At 50.2% G+C, this 9,351-nt stretch overlaps 1 protein-coding gene across 1 annotated transcript in view; it reads right to left on the bottom strand.

Moving 5' to 3' along the window:
* Positions 1 to 3,980: 3,980 nt before the first annotated feature.
* The window catches only part of ST8SIA2 (ST8 alpha-N-acetyl-neuraminide alpha-2,8-sialyltransferase 2), a 73,127-nt gene continuing 67,756 nt past the window's right edge, over positions 3,981 to 9,351 (bottom strand). The window contains exon 6 of the mRNA XM_040256982.1: positions 3,981 to 8,493. Within this exon, the coding sequence (XP_040112916.1) occupies positions 8,208 to 8,493 (286 nt within the window). The 3' untranslated portion in view covers positions 3,981 to 8,207. The remainder of the gene's footprint in view (positions 8,494 to 9,351) is intronic.

Here is a 9,351-nt window from a genome sequence, read left to right as displayed (position 1 = left end):
TGTGTGTGTGTGTGTGTGTGTGTGTGTGTGTGTGTGTGTGTGTGTGTAGAGGAAAGGGGAGCTGCCTTCAAAGGTATGTGGACTCAGTGTCTGGGGCTTCTTTCCAAGTTCTGCTTCCCCTCAGTAGCAGAGGTTGTCACAGAGAACAGACAAGTTGAAGACGTAGAGGCGGATACGAGTGGACTTGATACCTAGCAGCTAGAGCTCAGCTGAAGGGTTTATGCTGGCCATCCACCTGGGGGGGCACAGGGACTAAGCGTCACCAGCAGAATTCAGAGCTACTCGGGGACCCTCAGAGGGCCAGGAAAGCGGTCACATTGTAATCTGTTGCCAGCACCCCAAGAAGAGGCATCCACCATAACCCTGGAGGGTGGCCACTTCCGTTTCCCAGGGCACAAGAAACTGCTCTGGAAAATAAGTGCCCACTGAACATTTTAGAAGGGTAGGCAGACAATAAACAAGGGAGCAAATAGCAAATACGTCAGGGTTTCCCAACCCTGGCTGTGCACTAGAAGGTTTTTTTTTTTTTTTTTTTAAATACTGAGCCCCTCATTCATTTCTAGAGATACTGATTAAAATTGTCCCCACTGTGGCCTTGGAAAGGGGGCCTTTTGTGAATTTTATCCAGGGTTGCATGCGTCCTGCCAAGTTGTTTCAGTCGTGTCTGACTCTTTGCGCCCCTATGGACTGTGGCCTGCCAAGGTTCCCTGTCCGTGGGATTCTCCAGGCAAGAATACTGGAGTGGAGTATTGCCATTTCCTCCTCTGGGGGAGTCTTCCCGACCCAGGGATAGAACCCTGTCTCTTGTCTCTTGCATTGGCAGGCAGGTTCTTTATCACTAGCGCCACCTGGGAAGCTCTTGCCCAGGGTTGAGAATTACAAAATAAGTGAGATGATTCAGATGGTTTATAAGGAACACCACCCTTATGGCAGAAAGTGAAGAGGAGCTAAAAAGCCTCTTGATGAAAGTGAAAGAGGAGAGTGAAAAAGTTGGCCTAAAGCTCAACGTTCAGAAAATGAAGATCATGGCATCCAGTCCCATCACTTCATGGGAAATAGATGGGGAAACAGTAGAAACAGTGTCAGACTTTATTTTTGGGGGCTCCAAAATCACTGCAGATGGTGACTGCAGCCATGAAATTAAAAGACGCTTACTCCTTGGAAGAAAAGTTATGACCAACCTAGATAGTATATTCAAAAGCAGAGACATTACTTTGCCGACTAAGGTCCGTCTAGTCAAGGCTATGGTTTTTCCAGTGGTCATGTATGGATGTGAGAGTTGGACTGTGAAGAAGGCTGAGTGCCGAAGAATTGATGCTTTTGAACTGTGGTGTTGGAGAAGACTCTTGAGGGTCCCTTGGACTGCAAGGAGATCCAACCAGTCCATTCTGAAGGAGATCAACCCTGGGATTTCTTTGGAAGGAACGATGCTAAAGCTGAAGCTCCAGTACTTTGGCCACCTCATGTGAAGAGTTGACTCATTGGAAAATAGTCTGATGCTGGGAGGGATTGGGGGCAGGAGGAGAGAGGGACGACCCAGGATGAGATGGCTGGATGGCATCACTGACTCGATGGACGTGAATCTGAGTGAACTCCGGGAGTTGGTGATGGACAGGGAGGCCTGGCGTGCTGTGATTCATGGGGTCGCAAAGAGTCGGACACGACTGAGCGACTGAACTGAAGCAGGACAATGTGTGTGTAATGGAGAGTGATTGACTCAGAGACCAGGGATGGATGCTCTGGGAGGTAACATTCAATTTGAGACTTGAAAGACAAGGTAGAGGCGTCCTGCAAGGATCTGAACAAGCTTTGCAGGCAGAGGACACAGAATGTGCAAAGGTCCTGAGGCTGGAATGAGTGTGGTGTGGCAAGTTCTAGGAGAAGCAAAAAAGCCTGTGTAGCTGGGATGTAGTGAGCTAGAGGGGAGAGGAGCATTCAAGACTACATAAGCAATGAAAAGATGCTTTGAATTTTCTCCCTAGGGTGAAGGAAAGCCACCGACAGGTTTAAGCAGGGCAATTGTGTGAGCAGAATTCTGAAACTCAGAGCTGCATGCATTTGCTCCCACCTACCCCCATCAGACTTCTCTCTCTGCCCCTTCCTTTATCTGCATTTTCACAGTAACTCCTGCAAGGAGCTAGTTAGATGTAGTTAGATGTCGTCTCTGTTTTACAGCTGAGAAGGCACCAGTGTCGACTGGCTCATTCATCTTCTCCAGGCTCTTGAACTGCATCCCCTGGTACCTGTCCCAGAGCTCTTGCGCAGAGAGACTCCTGAGTGTGAGGAGCTGCCACAGTTGCTACACTGAGTTACACGCGCTCCAGCCCTGGCCATCAGGATGAGAAAGCGCAATCTTGGCTTTCCTTGAGTGAAGCAGATCGCCCCCAGATGGTCTTCTCTGCAACAGCCAGCTTCCTTTCAAAAGGTGCTGAGTCAGCCATCCCATCTCAAAGGCGGCCCAGCAGCTCCAGTGTGACAACCTCGGTCTAGAAAATGACGGTGCTTTGAACTAAAATGAAGAGGTGTTTTGCAGCATCAGTCTCACCCCGACTCACCTGGAACCTGCACTCCTTGTTGGCTGGGCCTGCCCTGCCTGGTCCACATGGGGCACGGGGCTGTCTCCCCAGAGCCTGGCTGCCAGCTCCTCATAAGCTATTACTTCCCCAAGGTCTGGCTGTGGACAGCTGGTGCTGGATCTGTTTTAGAGAAGCGTGTTTCATATTAAATGCTTGATTCATCTTCATGGCTACAGTATTTGGGGTTTTCTTGACACACTTCTTGGAACCCCTTGGGAACCCCATTTCCCACCCCAGGTTCCAGGGGTACATGGGATGGATTGGCTGGAGAAGTGGCAAGGAAGACCAAGAAAGGCCACCAAGGGCCTTCAGTGTCCTTGTTGGGTGGTTCTGTTGAACTTTGCCTACAGATCTGGATGATGAGGTTGGCGAGCTTGATGCACTGTATGTAGAAACTGGGCCCACCACCTAAGGATGGAAATAAGACTCCTACCCTCATCATGAGGCTCAAGGGCAAAGAAAACATTGCTTCTCTATAGTAACCATGGAAACCTCCCATTGCTGTGGATGCCCTGCCCCCCCCACCAGAACAGCTCCTTGTTCAAGGGCACTGAGGGCCCCTCTGCCATCTCGATCCATTGCTCCAGGCCAGGCCTCAGCTTCCCAAAAAGAGCTGTAACTTGGCTCTCCAAGGTTCATCTTGATTTTGGTGGGTACCAAGGGAAAGAGCCTCAGAGAGGAGAAAACAAAAGGATGCGGATAAAGATGGGAGGGGGTGACACCCAGCAGTGCTGAAGAGAGCCAGGTGGGCTGGGGCAGGCCGTCAGTGTCACTGGGGATGCGGTGAGGGCATTCAGGAGCAGCACGCCCGTCTGGAGCCCCATCTGACTGGCATCATTCACTCCCCTTCCTGTTCTATTCATTCTGGAAGAGGAGCCTGAGTTAGGCATGATGAGATTTCTCAAACAGCAGCCCCCTTGGAGCTGGTAGTCTCTCTTGCCATCTGGACGGCCAGTTTCTGCCCTGTGACAACAGCAGCGGGAATGATTTATGAGGCCCCACAGCTCCACCCCCTGGGCCTGGTAAAACCCGAAGGGCTCTTATCCTCTCCAAAACAGAGCGAGATTTTGCCTGTGCTGCTGGGCACACAAGCGGCAGTTCACACTGAGGTTCGCCTGACTCTGACTGATGCCCAGATTCACGAGAGCCAAGACTGTGTCTCGGATCGGTTTTCAGTTTACAGTGACTCAACTGCACTGATTAATAGAAAAAGCCCTGGAGTGGGAACCAGAAGACCTGGATGCAGATTCTCTTGGTGACCTATGTGGCTTCCCGTGGTTTCTGCCTCAGTGTTACGATCTACACAGTGGGGATAATGATTTCTGTATCTTCTCAACTCACTGATTCTTTGGAGGTTCCTGTGGCATCATATGAGGCAAAATGATTTTCTTAATTATACAGCCCTTGATAGGCATTAAGGAGTTAATCCAACAAACATTTATTGAGCAATTGCTGTGTGCTATGCACCACCCCCAGTGCCATGATGGACATAGATGAATAAAACACGGTCCCTGCCCTCGGCGAGCTTACAATCTAAGAACGTCATAAGACAAGTGCACAATAACTATAATACAAGGCAGAATATGGTAAGTGCCGTGAGAAAGGTACAAATAAAGTGCTACGGTGGTTCATCGGATGGAGAGATCCCAGTGGTTGGTCGATCTGGGGAGCTTCATGAAAGATGTGGTTTCTGCATGCGCCTTGAAGGAACCAGAAGAGAGTGTTCCAGGGGATGGGAACAGCAAGACCAAAGGCACAGAGACAGGAAGACTGGGCACCTTTTTGAGGAATGACGACTATTCTAGATGGACCAGAGCAGGGTGTAAAGGAAGGACTGGGTCTTACTGGATGGCCTGTAATGTCAGGACAAAGACTTGCACATCATTTTAAGAGTTTGTGAATGGCTGGAGACTAAAAAAAAGATAAATCTCTATGAATGTTTAGGATAGATGGAGAACGTGCAAGCAGGCCCAGAGGAACCGGCGAGAGGAGACCAACGTTGAAATCGCCGGAGCAAGCAACCTGAAGGCAAGGACGGTGCAAGAGCAACAAGGGGATGCATGGAGAAGAAACCAAGATGACCTCAGGGTTTCAGAACTGGGTGGAGAGACTGTGGAAGAAGAGGAGGCAGAAGTGATAGATTTGGCTTCAGAGATGTTGAGTTTCTGGCGCCACCAGAGCAGATGGGATGAATGACCAGTGAGCAGTGTACAATCGAGCCTGGAGCTCGAGGGAGGTGCTGAGCTGCAGCAAGTGGAGGATGACTTCACAGGAAGGCGGGGGGTGGTAACAGAGCATGCAGGGCTGTGATGAAAGGGGCCCGAGGAGAGGACGCCACGGTGGGGAAGGTCCGAGTGTGGGCCACGGAGGAGAGAGGGATACAACAGTCAGGTCTACCATGGCTACTCTCTAGATTAAGGTGAGGGTGTCAATAAATAAGTCATAAATAAATAAATAAATACATAAATAAACAATCAAGGGGCAATGGGAAAGGGGAGGAAAATCATGAGAATGTGGCCTTCCGGGCACCTTGGGGACAGGGAACGTCCAGGAGTCGGTGTGGAGCTGAGCAATGCAGAGAGCTCGGTGATGAGAAGGGGCTTTTGACCTGAAGTCTCTGGCCCCAGGAGCGTGGAGGCCAAGAGGGGGTTGACAGGAAAGGTGGCACCAGCACCAGAGAGCCCCTCCCGGGCCTGGGGATGAAGGGATGAGGCCATGGGGGTCAGGACGGGTGGGTGCGTGCCTGTTGGTGGAGAGAGAGCACAGAGGGGGCAGAGTGGCTAAGGACCAGCGAGGGGACGGATGTTCCCTCAGAAATGGGAGGAGGGCAGTGAAAGGGGAGGACAGAGGTCAAGAGATCCACAGGGGACACTGCGTTCAGATGGCTCCATCTCTGCAGCAAAGAAGCAGGCTGAGAGCGGGGCTCATCTGGGGGCTTGAGGAGAATGCAGAAGGGCTGAGGGGCTTCAGAGCGGGTGAGGCTGAGGGGACTGGGGATGACTGAGGGTCAGGGGGAGCTGACTGCACCTGCTCCTGGAGGCCTGTGGCCACTGTCGTTACAAGGCAGCGGATCAGGGTACCAGGTACAGACTGGGACTCCTTGGGGCTGCAGGCTAGCCGGGCTGGGTCAGACGCTACAGTGGGCTCTCAGGCAAACTGAGCTCTAAGTAGGAGGAGAAGACGGCTGCCTCCTGATCGTGGTGCTCAGATGGAGAAGGGTGGCTGCGGAGGGGAAGCCAAGGCCTTGGAGCTCCTGCCATCACATAGCCGAAGTGTTTTGGCAGCACAGGGCCTGCAGGTTGGGAGTGGTGACATGTGGACTGTCCTGGGTCCCCAGCGTTCTCTAGAGAGAACCCAGAGGCAGATGGTCTCTACCCCTTCAACTCTATTAGTTTCAGTTTAAGGAACCAAGACCAAGAAGAGACAGAAAGAAAGCCATGTTTTAAAAAGAGCTCTGCCTCCTTGATTCCCCTGCAGGGAGGGGCACTGACGGGTACATGGACGCAGGGTTGACTCTGGACCTGACATGAGGCTCTTCTCTGCACTCGCCACTGGAACCTCCTGGAACCCAAGGCCTTGGCTAATCCTCTGAGCCTGGAAATTCTGCCTGTTCCCCAGGATGCTGGAGGCTTCCACAGGGAAACATCTTCCAGGGCCTCTGAGATCCTCAGGGTGAAAGGCCCTGGAGAAGTGTAAAATATGAGATGTTAATTTCCACTTCTTGTGAGAAGTCCAAACCACTCTGTTCCCACAGAGGCTGTGAGCGCTGTTGCTTTTTAAAATATTCACTTTACAATGCAAATCCCAAATCTCAGACTTCAAGTGTCAACAAGAACAGCAACAAGGGAGGAAACACAGAGATGCGGATGTGGTTCAGAGCTGGAGCCTCTGCCTGTGGGGTTAAGAGGTTCCGAGCATCCTTCCACCACCCCCACTGACTTCCCATCAGGCATTAATTTCGAGCAAATGTCCCGCTCTGAATCATCATTGATTATGTCTGGCCTCCTAGGCTTGGAAGCAGATCTTGATCCCTTTTCTTAACTCCCTTCACCTTCAAGACAATGCTGTTGTTGTTTTTAAACTTATCTTTCAAATAGATTTTAAAACACTTATTTATCCAGACAAGAGAATGAAGCTAACAAATCAAGCTGGCTAACGCTCATCTACACGTGACCTGTGATCCTAGCCCCACGTTATCTGCATGGAGCCCAGGATTCCCCACGGAGATTATATCCAGTATTTGGATACTGCATTTGGATACTTGTTTTTTTTTTTTTTTAAAAAAAGTCTGAACTCTTCATCTTCATAGGGTTTGTGCCAAATTCTAAAATCACTGCCTCTGTGAAAACAGGGAGGTGGGGATGGACGTTGAAGCCTCTCCCCGGAGAGCTGAAAACCTCAGTGTTGGAGCTCAGTGCTGGCTAGTGTGACCATCAGGATAAGAAAGCGACAAGAAAGTGACGTTGACACAGCAGTCTAGCTGCAGAGGCCCTGCAGCGAGCATGATGCAGAAAGCAAACAAACAGTGGCTGCAGGCAAGCGGAGCACGACGCTTACCGTTCTTCCTGGCCTCGCATTCTGGGGCTCCTGAGGCAACCAGAAAGGCGATTTTAAAAGGATGACATTTATCTTTGCCATGCCCTTTCAAGCTTTAGCAGCAGCTTCCCTGGTGGCCGAAGGGAACAGGACTGTCCCTCTGGGGACATTCTAACAGGGCAAGGAAGAAGGCTAACCCTGAGGATGAAAGCCCAGGCTCCCTTCCTCCGTGATGGACTCAAGTTGCTTTAAAGAACCACCACCACACCTGGGACACTCTGGGTCAGAGCACCAACTCTCTTGATAGGAAGTTGTGATTTTTCAAAAACACGCTTTGGGACACCCTAGCAATTGGGTGTCATCTGTCTGCTCCATGCCAGGCTCCTGGGGGTTCTTGCAAAGTTGGACTATGACCTGTCCACCGTGTCTTCTCCAGCCTTCTCCCCAGATCTATGGAGGCCAGTCTGGGACAGGCAGGTCAACCATGGTTCATCCCGTGGGCAGTTCAACTCTAAGTTCACGGAACCAAGTGCTCAGCTCTGACTTGGCTTCTGCTTCTCGGTGACCATGTGCTCCTTTGCTGGGCTGAACATTCCAACCTCCCTCTTCTCTAAGAATAGCACCATGTTAGACATGGGTCCAATTGTCCCCTCTGGGTCTTGGCTCACCCAGAATCCACATTTCTCAGAGGCTTGGGGCAGCTGTCCACAGGTGGTTCTTCGATCACCCATGAGCCCAAAGACCTCTCCAATCCAGGAGGCAGCGTGTCATCCCAAGTCGTGGGACTGGTTTCTTTTCACGTTGAGTCCTTCTGCCCCCAAAGATGCACCGAGTCTCAATCTGGTCCAGGTGGGTTCTCCACACCTTCTTCTTGTGGCTTATCTGCCTAATGCTAGATGAACACCACACAGTTATAAATACTCAGGTCAATATATATATGCAGGAATAGATATATATATTCTGGTCACTGTTTTACACTTGAACAAAGAAAACCACTAGCCTGCTTGTTCTAGAGTCTGTGCCGCCCCGACTCCCATCTGCCTGTGGTGTAGCTGGCAGCAAATGTGAGCCACTGAGTCCCGCTGGGCGCCCACCTTACGTGGCCCCGTCGCACTGGCCGACAGTCAGTTTCAAAGCCCCCTGCTCGTGGAGGCTCTTCAGGGCCTTGAACTCCAGGGGCATGGTGTGGGGGCTGGCCTGGGAGGTGTAGCCGTACTTGAGGCTGTCGTAATAGTGGTACTTGACAGGATTCTGGTTCTGATCTAGCGGAAAGGGCCAGAAGCCGTAGAGGTAGATCTGGTTGCAGAAACGCGTGGCCAAGGTGTACATCAGGAGGCCCGTGGTGGGTCTTTTGATGTGAACTTTGTTAGTCAACCAGTATCTGGAGAAAAAGAGTGGAAAAAAAAAGAAACACACAAAAAATTAACATGAGTTTATGAATTATCCTTTCCAGGAAGGGGGAAACTTTTTTCTTGCTCCACAGCCTGCCTCTTGCCACTCCAGCAACTGTAGATACCAATCTAGTGGCCGATTCCAAGGTCCTTTCACAGAGGACTGGTAGCCACCATTTAAATTATTTTAATTGGAGGATAATTACAATATTGTGGTGGTTTTGCCATACATCAACATGAATCGGCCACAGGTATACATGTGTTCCCCCTATTCTGAAACCCCTCTCCCCTGCCTCCCCATCCCATCCTTCTGGGTTTGGGTGTCCTGCTTTATGCATCAAACTTGCACTGGTCCTCTGTTTTACATATGGTAGTATACACGTTTCAATGCTATTCTCTCAAATCATTCCACCCTCTCCCACAGAGTCTGGAAGTCTGCTCTTTCCATCTGTGTCTCCTTTGCCGCCCTGTATGTAGGATTGTTGGTACTATCTTTCTAAATGCCATATATATGTGTTAATATACAGTATTTGTCTTTCTCTTTCTGTTTTACTTTGCTCTGCATAATAGGCTCTAGGTTCATCCACCTCATTAGAACTAACTCAAATGTGTTCCTTTTTATTAGCTGAGTAATATTCCATTGTGTATATGTACCACAACTTCCTTATCCATCCATCTGCTGATGGGCATCTAGGTTCCTTCCATGCCCTAGCTATTGTAAATAGTGACAGCCATCATTTATCAAGTACTGGAACTGCCCTTAGGCTCTGTGCTTTCATATATGTGATTGGATGTAAAGAACACAAGCCTGTGAATACATGCAGATGCAGACACGAGGTTCAGAGATG

This window comes from Oryx dammah, unplaced genomic scaffold, assembly GCF_014754425.2.
Source record: "Oryx dammah isolate SB20612 unplaced genomic scaffold, SCBI_Odam_1.1 HiC_scaffold_16, whole genome shotgun sequence".
NCBI classification, from domain to species: Eukaryota; Metazoa; Chordata; class Mammalia; order Artiodactyla; family Bovidae; genus Oryx; species Oryx dammah.
The sequence above is the reverse complement of the archived record's forward strand: the minus strand, read 5'-3'. Positions and strand labels throughout refer to the sequence as shown.